The 15,180-nt window shown below is 40.4% G+C and overlaps 1 protein-coding gene across 1 annotated transcript in view; it reads right to left on the minus strand.

Annotated features, from left to right (window-relative positions):
- Nucleotides 1-12,541, minus strand: part of Cubn (cubilin) — a 199,807-nt gene extending 187,266 nt beyond the window's left edge. The window contains exons 1-6 of the mRNA XM_090318958.1: nucleotides 12,169-12,541; nucleotides 11,440-11,468; nucleotides 6,517-6,685; nucleotides 5,633-5,762; nucleotides 3,641-3,736; nucleotides 2,973-3,011 (exon numbers count right to left, since the gene is read on the minus strand). Coding sequence (XP_090175084.1) covers nucleotides 2,973-3,011; nucleotides 3,641-3,736; nucleotides 5,633-5,762; nucleotides 6,517-6,608 — 357 coding nt within the window. The 5' untranslated portion in view covers nucleotides 6,609-6,685; nucleotides 11,440-11,468; nucleotides 12,169-12,541. The remainder of the gene's footprint in view (nucleotides 1-2,972; nucleotides 3,012-3,640; nucleotides 3,737-5,632; nucleotides 5,763-6,516; nucleotides 6,686-11,439; nucleotides 11,469-12,168) is intronic.
- Between the last annotated feature and the right edge of the window lie 2,639 nt (nucleotides 12,542-15,180).

Below are 15,180 nucleotides of genomic sequence, written 5' to 3' on the forward strand. Positions count from 1 at the left end.
CTCAGGGCCTACGCACTGTCCCTGAGATTCTTTTGTCGAGGATAGCACTCTACCACTTGAGCCACAGTGCCACTTCCGTTTTTTTCTGTTTATGTAGTACTGAGGAATCGAACTCAGGGCTTCATGTATGCTAGGCAAGCACTCTATCACTAAGCCACATTCCCAGCCCACTTTCTTTACTGCTTTTAACCCTGGATGGGATGAGGAACAAAGAAAGCTTTCCCATCATTCTTTGGGAAAAATGTGTCCATCTGAGAAATACCTGTCACTGAACAAGAATAAAGGTTTCAGATGTGGGGATTCATTTCTATTGCACTAAAAAAGTAAAATAGAAATCTCCTGATATTTAATCTATTAGTCTTATTTTTGGTACCTCCAGGTAAGTCTTTGAAATTGAATTCCCTTTGACTGCCACCCTTTCGATGGGTCCAGATGACTGAGCTCATTTTACTGCAAGCTTCTTTGTTTGAAATGTGGCCAGCTAAGATACTTTCCCCACGTGTGCTCACCTGATCACTTTCAGATCAGAGCTGCACACAAACCTGCCTTTGTCTATACAATCTGGGTTTTTTTTTTTTTTTTTTTTTTTTACCACATGTCAGCTACCTGCTTCAATCTTGCCAGACTTGTCATGTTTTTGAGGGCAGAGGAAAATTCTTTAGAGAGAAGACAGGTGGTAAGATAATGAAGCTATTTGATGACTTTAACAGTAGCCCACTTCTGCTTAAATAGGAATAAGTCATCACATACACATATAGTATGTATATACAATGACTCACAGAGAAAATTGGATCCATTTGCATCATTTTACAAGTGAATTGAAAGCCAGCAGAGAGTGACCTATTATTGTCCATTCTTTCTCAAGTTATGACAAATCAGGTCAAGAGGGTCTTTTTATGGACTCCGGGTTTTTTTCTTTCCATTTGTCTAGCTTTGTGCTAGTACCACGATGAGCGTTGCTTATCAAAAGACACTACTGGGCCGGGAGTTTGGCCTAGTGGTAGACCCGGGTTCGATTCCTCGCTACCCCACATACATAGCAAAAAGCCGGAAGTGGTGCTCAGGCTCAAGTGGTAGAATGCTAGCCTTGAGAAAGTCCAAGGACAGTGCTCAACCCTGAGCTCAAGCCCAGGACTGGCAAAAAAAAAAAAAAAAAAAAAAAAAGACACTATTAAGAACACCCACCACAAATTCAGTGGAATTTTCTCTGGTTCACTACATTGTGTGTGTGGTGATGAAAAACATGGTTCGGCAGGAAATGCGATCAGCAATCAAAAGGAAGACAATAGGGATGGCAGAGACTGTAGTTAACCAGACACCCCTTTCACTATCCAAAGGAAGACATTTTCAAATGTCCATTTGCAAATTCTTATATCTCCTCGTGAGGGAGGGAAGGAGAGAAGGACAGTTTAAGCTCTTTGAGACATGCTCATCCATTCTTGACATTTGTTAGGAACAAGAAAAGATCGTAGGAGACTGGAAACTGTGACTTGTTCATAGCACAGGTCTCTGCTGGTCACACGCACTCAACTAGTCCCTAGACACATGGAAGCTCAGGGAAGAATCCATTCTCCAAGTGGCCAAAAGGAACTTATTCACCAAACTTAAAACACAAGACAAAAGTAGAGGACAAAACCAGGAGCAGTGGCTCACGCCTGCAACTCTAGCTACTCAGGAAGCTGAGATTTGAAGATCGAGGTTCAAAGCCAGCCCAGCCACTAAAAAGCCCGTGAGCCTCTTATCTCTAATTAACTAACAGAAAACCGGAAGTAGCACTGTGGCTCAAGAGGTAGGGTGGTAGCCTTGAGCTGATGAACTCAGGAACAATACCCAAGCCCAGAGTTCAAGTCCCCTGACTGACCAAAAAAAAAAAAAAAAAAGTAGAGGAGTGACTGAAACATAGTGAAAACAAATCAAGACAATGGAGAAGAAATCCTTCGAAATTCCTAGAATTCCTATTCAAACATGATAAATACAGTAAATATATTTCTGAGTAGAAAATTATAGCTTCAATAACTGTCTTGAAGAGTCCAACTACCTACAAAATAGGTAAAAGGGGCTGAGAATGTGGCTTAGTGGTAGAGTGTGTGCCTATCCCAAAGCCCAGAATTCAATTCTTCAGTACCACATAAACAGAAAGAGACAGAAGTAGTGTTATGGCTCAAGTGGCAGAGTGCTATCCTTGAGCAAAAGAAGCTCAAGGACAGTGCCCAGGCCCTGAGTTCAAGACCCAGGACTAGCAAAAAATCATACGAAGCCTAAACTTATAATAGTCCAGTTTATATTGCAAAATTTTTATAGAATATTTTCTCTTGAAGATCATTCAAATTTAATTCTCAGCAAATATAGCTTTAACTAAACTTAGAATATATTGCAGTACCCCACAGACTCCAGAACTTAGTGTTAGAGATGACATTAAGTCATCTTTTTGGACTTGAGATGAGTGAGCAAGGTATCCCTTGCTAGCTAAGCACTCTAGCACAGAGCCACATTTTTGCCCTGTTTTATGCTGATTAATTTTAAGACATGGTCTTGCTTCCTGCCATCCAGGGAATGCATCTGCACTTCTATCCATCATCAGCTACCACTTCCCTGATGCAGGGAAGTTCCACATCATTATGCCCAATTTCTTTTTCCGGTGAGATGGAGCCTCAAGGATAATTCAGCCTGGTTTGGCCTGGAACTTTGATCTTCCCAATCTCTGCTTCCCATGCAGCTTAGAAAGTCAGGCACATGCCATTGCACCCAGCTGTGGGGTGAGAAGATGTCTTGTAAACTTCTCTGTTCAGGCTACCTTCAAACCATGATCTTCCATTCTTGGCTTCCCAAGAAGCTAGGATTACAAGTATGAACCACCAGCCCCGAGCTAAGTCTTTCATATTCATCATTCAACTGTTCTCAAAATGAAATGATTGTCCTTATCAATGAATTTTTGTATAGTCTTCAGTGAAAGCCTATCTCTATAGACTTACCTGCTGTAATCTTCGAAATTTTTCTTCGAGGTCCACAAGCTAGCAGTAGAGAAGAAAAGGCACTGGTTAGCTCATTCAAAGGCATTTCAAAGGCAGTCCTACATACTTGTAATACGTTTCTCTAATATTGTCTTTTTTTTTTTGTCAGTCCTGGGGCTTGAACTCAGGGCCTGAGCACTATCCTCAGGCTTTCTTTGAGGCTAGGGCTCTACCACTTGGTACCAAGGAATCAAACCCTGGTCTTCGTGCATGCTAGGCAAGTACTCTACCACTAGGCCAAACTCCCGGCCCTTTAATATTGTCTTTTAAGGGCTTCCTTTATTCCTGCTTTCTTTGCCTTTTAGCTCCCTCTACCAGTCTTCTGTTCCTTCCTAGTCTCCTCCATTGCCTAGATTTCTTGAAGATAAGTTTTAACATGGCTCTGAGGTATCCCCTTCACCAAGAAGTGGACTTGAACAAGACAAATCCTCACCATGGCACATCCTGCCTTCTATCCATCACCACTTCTGTATCTTCTACTAGAGTTATACCTCTTAACCAAAGCTGGGTAGTGTAACAAGACATATCTAAAGAGCATGGTGTGTTGATAGATCCCCTGAAAGGAGCTCAACTTCTAAAACCGATTTAGGGAGAACTCATATACTCTTTTGGTGTGATGTAAGACTTACCTGTGAATGGATTCTATGGACTTCATTAGATACGTTTTGATAAAGACCAATCCCATTCCTTTTTAAACCTACAATATCATCTTTGTTTCTCTGGACCTAATTTTAAGAAGAAAATAAAGAAAAGAATAATGTTAGTGGGAAAAAAATCATGCATATCTTTTAAGAATGCAGTTAAAAACTTGGGCAAAATTCTGTTTTAATCTCTAACATCATATCTGTAATAAAAGCCAGAGTAATATATGCATAGTAAGCACAAGAGTAAAATAGCCATGGAATAATTTCACATGTTCTTTTTTAATAAAATGACAATGTATGTTCATCTTCCCAGAATTACAATCTAGGGTAGTAATTAAGAGGGCATCTGGTGGGGGCTGGGAGTTTGTCCTAGTGGTAGAGTACTTGCCTAGCATGCACCAAGACTCAGGTTCGACTCCTCAGTACCAAGTGGTAGAGCTCTAGCTTTGAGAAAGTCCAAGGACAGTGCTCAGGCCCTGAGCTCAAGCCCGGGACTGGCAAAAAAAAAAAAAAAAAAAAAAGAGGGCTGGTGGGCCATGTTGGCTCATGTTTGTAATCCTAACTACTGAGAAGGAAGGTTGAGGGTTCAAAGCCAGCATGGGCAAGAAAGTCCATGAGATTCTTATCACCAATTGACCTTCAGAAGACTGGAAGTGTGGCTGTGGCTCAAAATAGTAGAGTGCTGGCTTGAGCAAAAGAGCATAGGGAGAGTGACCAGGTCCCATGACCACTCTTGAAAGAGTATTTAGTGGGGTAAGGATATAGCTCACTGGTAGAATGCTAGCCTGGTGTGTGCAAGGCCCTGGGTTCTCTTTCCAGACACACACACACACACACACACACACACACACACACACACACACACACACTCGAATAGGAAGAGAATAAGAAGGGAAAGGGGAGGGGGTGGGGAAGAGGAGATAGAGTTCTTTGGCTAGCATATAAACTATTTAGGCTTGAAAACAGCTCTGTCACTAATTGTATTATTTAACTGCTTAAATGTGCTTTATAGTACTCTTAAAAATGGAGTAAAAACAGGCCAGGAGTTTCGCCTAGTGGTAGAGTGCTTGCCTACATGTCCGAAGACCCTGGTTCAATTAAAGCTGGAAGTGGCACTGCGGCTAAAGTGGTAGAATGCTAGCCTTGAGGAAAAGCCCAAGGACAGTGCTCAGGCCCTGAGTTCAAGCCCCAGAACTGGCAAAAAAAAAAGAAGTAATAACAAAGCTCATTAATAGAGTGGCTGTGAGAATCGCATACAGTCAGTGAAATAGAAACACTTTATTAGTAGCAGAACACATGACCCATAGTGTGACAGAGCAGACACCAGGATGGATCTACAGCATGATTGTACCTAATGCTGAACACTGAAAACCTTCAAGACAGCCTGAGAATAACTGGCCACTTCTGTTCTGGGATGCAAGTATACTGGGAAATCCTGCACCTGGGAAATCCTGCACCGTTCTCTGGTCCCCAGCTTCCCCACCTCCTTATTGAAGAAATCCCTAGTATTAACCCCTGGGCCCATTTCCCACACTATGTGCCACCCTGCTAGCATTACTCCCTCTACCCATGTGAGACTCTGGTCATTGACCTTTAGAAAATTTATTTCTCTTTGAATTATTTTCTCTGCTAATGGTTCAAAGTACAGATGAATACCAAGCTGTTCAATTAAGTCATAAACAAGGAGACATAAAGCATGAAGGCCAGGCACTAGCAGCTCATGCCTGTAATAGTAACTAATCAGAAGGCTGAAATATGAGGATCATGGTTCAAAGCCAGCCAGGGCAGAAAAGTGCATGAAATTCTATCTCCAATGAACCACCAAAAATCCAGAATTGGAGACTTAAGTGCTACAACAGTAGCCTTAAACCAAAACGAAAAAAAAAAAGTAAAAAAAAAGCAATAAAAGGCCCAGGGACAACGCTTAAACTCCAAAATTAGCATAAGAAAAGCATGAGCATATTTCTACTGTATTACCTGATGGACACATTCACTGAGGTCTTCATCGTTTACTTTAATTTTTCCCAGGGATCCAGTTCGGAATTCAATGTTTTGGGCAGACCCAGTAAGGAATACTAAATGTCCTCTCTCCGCAGTGATCCGAGGCCTGTACAATCCAGCCAGAGAATGCATCTGGAATTAGCATCTATAGTTCTAAAGTTTAAATACAGCTTCTCACTGAATAGCTAGACTCTAGCTTCACATTGTGACCGACCCAACCAAATTCTCTCTACTCATCTCTCATATCTTCCTCAGGAAATTTCCCAATAATTACCCCCTAATAATTACAAATATCATCCAATATCTAAATAATTTATCTACTAGAAAGCAGCAGCAACAGCCCTTCAGTACCAACCACCCATGCACAGACTTACTGTTGGAGATTGGCATTTCTTTTGGGTCGTAAATGTTCAAGTTCTCCAGATTCGGCATCCAATTCAGTAAATATGGATAAAATCACCAAACTCCAAAGAAGAGGTGAGGACATTTCCCTCAGCAACCTCCTCAGTGGAGGCAAGCCACTGCAGCCAGCAGTGTCCAGAAAATCTGGGAACCAGGTAGATGTACTTTGACTGGTAGCGTATCTTACAACTGCTCTGGCTTTTCTTCTCTGGCCAAGAAGGCAATGTGGCTTTTTTTTTTTTAACCTTCCTGAGGAATGTAAATGATCTTAGATCTTCACTACTCTTCAACTGGGTAGAAGGTCAAAATCTGTCTTTAAGAGACATTCCACTTAATCATTATTTGGTTGACCTTTGATACAGTAACGAGAAGCTTTGGAAACATCCACTATCACAATCCTTGCTTAGGAAACACTTAACTTGCTGCTAGGAACGTGGAACAAAAAGGTGGATTTTTACCTTGTACCAAAAAATGGCATACAAGATGACAAAATCCATACAAGGCCTAAGTCCAAGAGTGAAAACCAGAAAGTCTTAGAAGAAAACTTCATGCTTTTGAGTTAGCAGTAGTTTCTCAGTTAGTAATCATTTATTGATGCCACAAACACAGAAAACAAAAGAACAAAGCCTGGGGAAAGAAAAGATAACAGTGTCTAAATCAAATTTTGCTTATCTACATAAGAGTTTAAAAGTTTTGCATATCAAAGACACTATCAACAGTTTCAATGTAGCAAGTAGTTGTAGAAAATATTTGAAAAGCATTTGTTATAATCCAAAATATATAAATAATTCACGTAACAGACATAATTCAGAAACAAGCAAAAACCCTCAACCTGATTGGTTTAAAATAATCTGAGCAGGCACCAATAGCTCATACCTGTAATCCTATCTACTCAGGAGGGCTGAGAATGAAGTTTGAAGCCAGCCCAGGCAGAAAAGTCCATGAGACTCTTATTGCCAAAAAAAAAAAAACACTCAGAAAAGGCCAGAAGTGACACTGTGACTCAGGTGGTAAAACATTAGAACTGTGCAAAAAGAGACTCAGGGACAAGGACTAGATGTAGAGCCTAGGCTGTAAGTTCAAGCTACAGGACTGGCAAAAAAAAAAAAAAATTAAGGAACCGGAAGCATGGCATAATAGTAGAATGCCTACCTACCATGCATGAAGCCCTGGGTGCAATTCCTGCGTACACAGTAAAAGCCAGAAATAGTGCTACGGCTCAAGTGGTAGAGCACTAGCCTTGAGAAATCCCAAGGACAGTGCTCAGGCCTTGAGTTCAAACCCCAGTACTGGTAAAAAAAAAAAAAGTAAGTTAAAGAAAAACAAAGAAAGATCAAACAAACCAAAGGTACTCTAAAGAATGTACACAATGACCAAAGAGTTCATGAAAATACTCTTGACAAGAGAAATGAGAAGTCAAAACCACAGTAAGATGCCACTTCAGACCCATTAAAATAGCTACTTTTGACAGGATGTAGAGAAATTGAAATCTTTGGGCACTGTCTGATATGAATTTAAAATGGTGCTCCTGCCAGAATTAACATTTGACCCAACAATTTCATTTTATGGTATACCTCAAAAGAACTGAATTTAGGGACTCAAAAGGTACCCATGGAATGTGGCATGGCAGTAGAGTGCTTGCCTAGCATGCATGAAGCCCTGGGTTCAATTCCTCAGTACTACATACACAAGAAAAGCTGGAAGTGGTGCTATGGCTCTTGTAATAGAGCACCAGCTTTAAGCAAAAGAAACACAGGGACGGCACCACCTGAGTTCAAGCCCTGGAACTGGAAAAAAAAAAGGAAAAAAAAAACAACAAATAAAAAAGATATCGATGTACAGCAATACTTGAATTCGGCCTTGAACTCTCATTTGGCAACTGGTATTTTACCACTTGAAGTCTTTTTCCTAGTTATTGGCTCTAAGATTCTCAAATGTTTGCCTGTTGGGCTAGCTTTAAACTTCGATCCTCAAATCACAGGCTTCTGAATAACTAGTAAGTCACAGACATGTTTTTGTTTGTCAATAAACAAGATCTCATTATGGTGAAAGTTTTAGACTGGCCTCAAATTTGCTTTGTAGCTTTGGTTAGTGAACACTGAGACTGCAGGAATCTTCTACCCTGACAGGCCTGCCTGTTACTTTGAGCAGTACTGTACAACAAGCCATGCCATATCTGAGCTGCTACTGAGGTCACACAAAGTATGTGGAGAGGGGGTGTTGTGTTTCTTTTCAGAAACGAATCTAATATAACAAATAACATTCATTTGGAGTACGGTGTTTCAAAGCTTAATTAACCCAAATTTCCATCCTTCCATTAAGCTATGTAGAAAGAATATGGCACTGAATTCAGAAGGTAAAATAGGACTAAAAGGTCGACTCTAAGAAAAATCTCTTGATGGGGCCAGGAGTGTGGCCATGTGGTAGAATACGTGATAGCATGTGTGCAGCTCTGGGTTCAACTTGCGGGTATCACAGGCACAGAAAAAAAAAAAAAAACCCACATGACTGGCAAAAAAGAAAAAGAGAAAATCTCTTGGTAAGTTGTATATTATGTTATGGTTACAGGCTCTTTGAAAACAAGGAGGCAGGAGGTAACATACAGCTCCTTGTCTGTATATATACATATCCATTGCTTTATTTCTTACTTTGGGCCTCACCATACTTTCTTATATAGTCTGTTGTTTCTGATTCCATCACTCAATATAATGCAAACTATCAGCCCTCTAACATTGCTCATTCATTGGATCCTACTTAAGACTTCCTAACATTTTGTTCTATTTCATTTTGTCATTTGCTTTTTTATTTACCCATTGACAAATACATGAATTGGTTTCAATTTGGGGCTATATTTTATAATATTTATTTATATATTTATATAAAGCTGTTTACATATTTAAAGTTCTTTTTATGATCATTAAGTAGTTGTATAAAGGGCTTTCAATTCACCAGGTCAGTTTGTGAGTAAAGTGCATCTTTTTGTTATGTTTTTATTAGCCTTATGGAGTTGTACAAAGAGGTTACTAGTCAACAAATCAGTTTACAAATACAATGCATCTCGATCATTTCATCATTCCAGTGCTATCTCTTCTTATCTCTCCCTTCCTCTCAAGATACTTGCTTCCATTTACATTTATAGCCATTCTAAAATGAGTAGGTATCTCAGTGTGATTTTACTTTGTTTTCTTTCCTTCCTTCTTCCTTCTTTCCTTCCTTCATTCCTTTGTTCCTTACTTCCTTCCATGGGTCTTGAACCTGGGCACTGTCTCTGAGCTCTTCAGCTCAAGGCTAGTTGCTCTATCACTAGAGCCACAGTGCCACTTCCAGTTTTCTGGTGATTAACTGGAGATAAGAATATCACGGACTTTCATGCCTGCGTTGGCTTTGAACCTTGATCCTCAGATCTCAGCCTCCTGAGTAGCTAGGATTACAGGCGTGAGCCATCAGCACCCAGGTTCTTCCTTTCTTCCATCCTTCCTTTTCTTCCATCCTTCCTTTTCTTCCTTTCTTCCTTTTCTTTCATTCATTCTTTCTTTTTTTTGTTCTTTCTTTCCTTTCTTCCTTCCTTCCTTTCTTTTTATCTTTTTTCTTTCTTTCTCCTTCCTTCCTTCCTTTTTTCCTTTCTTATTTTTTGTCAGTCCAGGGGCTTGAAGTCAGGGCCTGAGCACTGTCTCTAAGTTTATTTTACTCAAGGCTAGCACTCTACCACTTGAGTCACAACACCACTTCCGGCTTTTTCTGTATACGTGGTACTGAGGAATTGAACCCAGGGTTTTATGCAAGCTAGGCAAGCACCACCACTAAGTCAGCCCCTTTGTTACCTTTTGCTAATGACTAAATTTGTTGGACATCTTTTCATTTATATCCCCCATTTTGTGTATTTTCTTTGTTATGTTGGCTATTCAAGACTTTTGCCAATCTTAAGAAATTGGATTAGCTTTTTTTACCTAGCATGTGTTTATATACTCTGTTTTTAAGTTTGTTTGGGATTATTATCTTGCAAACCTGTGTGGGAAAGGAAAAGCAAGAGAGGAAAGGAGAGGAGAGAAGAGAGAAGAGGAGAAGAGCGCTAAGGGGGGGAAAGGAGGGAGGAGAGAAGAGAAAGGGTTAGAGAGGAGAGGTTCTTTCAAGGTCTGACTGACTTTTGGTAATTAGGGAATTTCACATCCAGCTCACTTACTCAGCTCTAGCTAAAATCAATAGACAAGTCAGGCTGTGTGCATAGGATGACTTTTTGAAAGCAATAAAAATCAATCACTGAGGGCCCGGAGTTGGGCTTAGTGGTAGAGTGCTTGCCTAGCATGCACAAAGACCCAGGTTTGATTCCTCGGCACCACATACATAGAAAAAAGCCAGAAGTGGTGCTGTGGTTCAAGCGGTAGAGCTCTAGCTTTGAGAACACCCAAGGACAGTGCTCATGCCCTGAGCCCGAGCCCAGGACTGGCAAAAAAAAAAAAAAAAATCAATCATTGTTTCCAAAGCATATCACTCATTCTATTTCCTTGCTGTTGTCAGAATTCCTTTAACAATGTTTGTTAAAGTGTGACCATACACAACCTTCAGACTTCACCAAGTCCATTCCATAGATCTGAAGTTCTATTTTTCATTGAGAAGCAAAGCTCCTGTCTACTGCTTGATCTAGGATGCATTCCACTGAAAATCCACATATGTATATCATTGGCTATGCAGTGCTGTGAACTTTTTGCAATGATCTTTAAAAATTTTTTTTATTATTATAAAGGTGATATACAAGCCGGGCATGGTGGCTCATGCTTGTAATCTTAGCTACTCAGGAAGCTGAGATCTGAGAATTGAGGTTCAAAGCCAGTACAGGCACTAAAGTCCATGAGACTCTTATCTCCAATTAACCTCCAGAAAACTGGAAGTGGTGCTGAGGCTCAAGAGGTAGGGCTGTAGCCTTGAGCTGAAAAGCTCCAGGACAACACCCAGTCCCAGAGTTCAAGTTCCACCACTGACAAAAAAAAAAAAAAAAAGGTGAAGAGTACATTTCTTTTTGGTACAATGTCCCTCCTTTCCTCGCTCTTTCAACATAGTGAAATCACATATAGTGAGAGTTCATTTTCATCATAGTGAAACCACATATGAGAACAACAACTGCCTTTGTTCATCTTTTGTGTCTTGTAAATTTAAATCGGGATACATTTTTTAATTCTTCCTCCAAGAGACACTTCTAGGGAATACCACACACCTAAAAGGTGAGACTCTGACAATCACTCGTCTAGGTTCAGAATTCAGTTCCACCACTTCACAAAACCTTGTTCTTTCATTACCAGAAATTAGTAACAGCACTGACACCATATATTAGCACTTTTAGTCTTTGGCATGTGTTATCATGTAAATAAATATAATTTATTTCTCACCCTTCTATACCTTTCTTGAGTTTAGGCTCCTGAAGGAATAAAAAGAAAAGAAACATCTGAAGTTAACTTTTAAAATCATAGGGAAGAAGGGGTGAGCAATCTCTCTCATCCAGGACTGTAGAGAGCAGAGCCTTGCCTGGAGGACTTTGGGTGAGGAAGATAACCACTGGCCTGGAGGTGGGGTTGTGGTGAAGATCACGTGCTGTCTGAGGCAGAGGTAAGGCAAAGACCAGCTGTACTCCGGGTGGAGGATGGAAAGCAAGATTAGATTTAAGCCTAGTATCTCCAAGAGCCACAAAGTGTCTCCTTTGCTGAGTTGCTGAGTAAACAGGATGAGATTTTTTTTTTATTAGCATGTGGGGGTGGTATGCAGCATCTATGCCCCTGCAAGAGAAGGGGTTGATCTGGTGTTCTGTTGGGAATGGAGATGCTATATGACAATTGCCATCGAAGGCATCTACAATTCTAGTGTTCATTAAAACAAAAATGATTCAATCAGCACAGTAATAACACCAATGGCAGCTTACACAACTTAAGTTTGTTGTACTCTTAATTTCTATTCATTGGCCTTCGCTCTCTTTCCCATTTTCAGCCAAGAATATACAATTGTACTTTGCCTCATGGCAAATACCACCCATAGCATGTGGGATGAGGGTGTGATTTTGTTTCTTCATCTGAATGGATTATGTGATACTAGTGAGGAATTTATAACCTCTTGACTTGTCTCACCTTCTTTCTGTATCTTGGCTTTTCAGGCTTTTCTTACAGTGTCTGGACTCCCTTCTCTCCTTCTGTCCTTCCCATGCCACCAGAATGTAATGGTAAGAATCAGAGTTTGCTTTCTTAATTTTTTTTCTATCTTTAACTTCTCCAAGATATCTTGGCACAAGATTTCTTGATCATTCCATGTCATCCACTTCATCTCCTTTTATATCCTGAATTCTCAGTGTCCCTTTGCCCCCATACTAATCCTCAACATAGTTCACGAACAGTATTCTGGAGGTCATCAAAAGCATACTTGGAAGTAAATCTCAGGGTTGGAGGCATGGTTCAGTTGGTAGAGTGCTAGTCCATGAGCCAAAGTGTCAGATACCAGCTTGAATCCTTGTCTCAGACCTTTAAAACAAAAAAGAAAAGAAAAGTGAATCTCAATATACTAGAATCTGGCTAGGGAAGGGAGTGCAAAACAATGAAAGGGAAAATTCAACCAATACAGGGTTTACAAGATTAACAAATGTTTCCTCAGGAAAATCTTTGGGCTTGAGAATTTCAGGAGAAGAAACAGAGAAGAAAAGCCCTCTAGAGCTCTTGCAGCATGTCAATGTAGAAAGTGAATGCTTAAATTTGGGCAAGAAGTCTCATTAAGAAGAACCTACAGCTGTGGGTTCTAATGGGCTTAGATTTTATTTTCTTTGTGATAGTGGTAGTCTTCTAGGGAAGAGATTATGCAAACCTGGTTATTCTTGTATTTTACAAGCCTGGCTGGGGACACAAGTCTCTGAGTTCAGAGATTAGAACACAATGAAAGAGACAAGGGAGACTTGGGGAGGGGAGAGGCACTACTAGTTAAGGCAGAGGACAGGCAGAGAAGGAAGCAGTAAGAATGGGATCTACTAAAGAAATAAATACCAGGAAATGGATACTTGCTAGAGGGTAGGAAAGGGCCAAAGGAAGAGGGACAGAATTATGAAACACGGAACGGGGAAAGGGAAAGACTGCCGGCAAGAATTCCTTGTAAATACCAGAGAACTGAGAAATATAAGGGAAAGGGTGCTTTCCAACAGGGAAAAGTTGAAAGTGATGGCACAGATCCAGGTGCAAGGGGTGGTCAAGATACACTGCATTCAAAACTGCTTTGGTGAACAGCAACTCCTTTGTACAACTATTTAGAAATAATAAAAAACATTCAATAAAGGAAAAATACTCCGCTCATGTCTCTGCGGAAAAGTTAAGAGCGGGTAGTTATTGCTTGTGTTCCTTGCTTGGAATTGTGAAGATGTCCTTAATTGAGGGACTGATCCAGAGAAGGTTTTGAAGGAAGGACAATTCAGATCAGGAAAATAAATGTTTTTTTTAATGTTTCATTGTAAAGGTTATGTATAGAGGAGTAACAGTTACATAAGTCAAGTAAAGAGTACATCTTTTTGGACAATGTCACTTTCTTCACTCTATCCAGGGTTTCTCCTCTCCTCCGGACCTGTAAATTGTAGAGTTCATTTTCAACATAGTGTCAAGTGAGTGTCGCTGCTCCATTTGTTTACGCCTTATCGTTCCATTTCTCTTATAACCTTCCATAGACAGATAAAGGAACAAACAGGATAAAAAGAAAACAAAAATAGCAATGAAGAAAAGCCTCTTATTTCCATTTTGTGGAGTTCATTTCAATAAATACTATTTTCTATGATCAAAAGCTCATAGGCATTGTCTTTATTTTCCTCTCCTAAGAATACCCTCCTTCGCTCTCACTGTGTGTGAATGCCTAGAGTCCTCTCTAATTTATTATATTCCAGATGTTTATTTATTTTTAGGTCCTGGGGCTTGAACTCAGGCTCCTGGGTGCGGTCCTGAGCTCTTTTGCTCAAGGTTAGTGCTCCACCATTTTGAGCTGCAGCTGTGTGAATAGTTAACTGGAGCTACAAGCCTCAGGAACTTTTCTGCTCAGGCTGACTTCTAATTGTGATCCACAGGCCTCAGTTTCCTGACTAGCTGGGGTTATAGGCATGTGCCCAGCTGTTCCTGGTGTATTTTAGCTCTAGCTCCCAAATATGAGAGAGAGAAAAAAAGTGCTGTTTATGTCTCTCTGAACTCGACTAATGCCATTTAACGTTAACATGATTTGTTGTAGGTCACCTATTTCTCTGCAAAGGACATTATTATTCTTTTTGTTTTTGTCGGCAGTGGGTCTTGAACTCAGCGTTTGGGGTCTGTCCCTGAGCATTTTCACTCAAGGCTAGCACTCATTGTAGCCACAGCACCACTTCCCATTTTCTTCTGGTTAATTGGAGATAACAGTCTCATGGACTTTTCTGTCTGGCTTTGAATCACAATCCTCAGATCTTAGCTTCCTGTGTAGCTAAGATAACAGGTATGTACTACCAGTGCCCAGCAATGTAATTCTTTCAACAGCTGTGTAAAATTCCATTGTGTCTAAGTACCAAAGTTTTTGGAGCCATTCATCCATTGTAGGGCATCTGGGCTGTTTCTATAACTTGGTTACTATGAACAGTGCAGCAATAAACATGGATGCACAAGTATCTTTACAGCATGCTGGCCAGGACAACAGATCTTAAAGAAACATGGTTACATACATGTGGGATCATTAATAAAAGGCCAAATGTGGTAGGTTGAAGTGGGTTGATCAAATCTTTTCACAAAATAGGGAGCTGCTTGTGTGGCTGACTGCAATAATCCTTATGTGGAATTTCTGACAGGCCAGTGGAAGTTTGTGGATGCAAGTGGGAATCACGATCACAAGCAGAGAGGATGGATGAAGAGGTGTCTTGGGTGGCAATGTTGGCAACATTCTCGTGGCTCTATGCCACTTCCCATTCGGTTTCATGGCTGCAGTCTAGCTCTGGTGTTCTCTTCAGTCCGTTTGGATTTTCACGTCAGTTTAAAATAAAATACTGTAGAATGAATCATGAGTGGAAGCATTTGCGACTATAATTGTCCCTTTTCACTTTGATGACACTTGTTGCAGTCCATTTTCTTTTTAGGAATATAGCACTGCTTAAAAGGTAC

This window comes from Megascapheus bottae, chromosome 26 (assembly GCF_031878675.1).
Source record: "Megascapheus bottae isolate mThoBot1 chromosome 26, mThoBot2.hap1, whole genome shotgun sequence".
In the NCBI taxonomy this organism is placed as follows: Eukaryota; Metazoa; Chordata; class Mammalia; order Rodentia; family Geomyidae; genus Megascapheus; species Megascapheus bottae.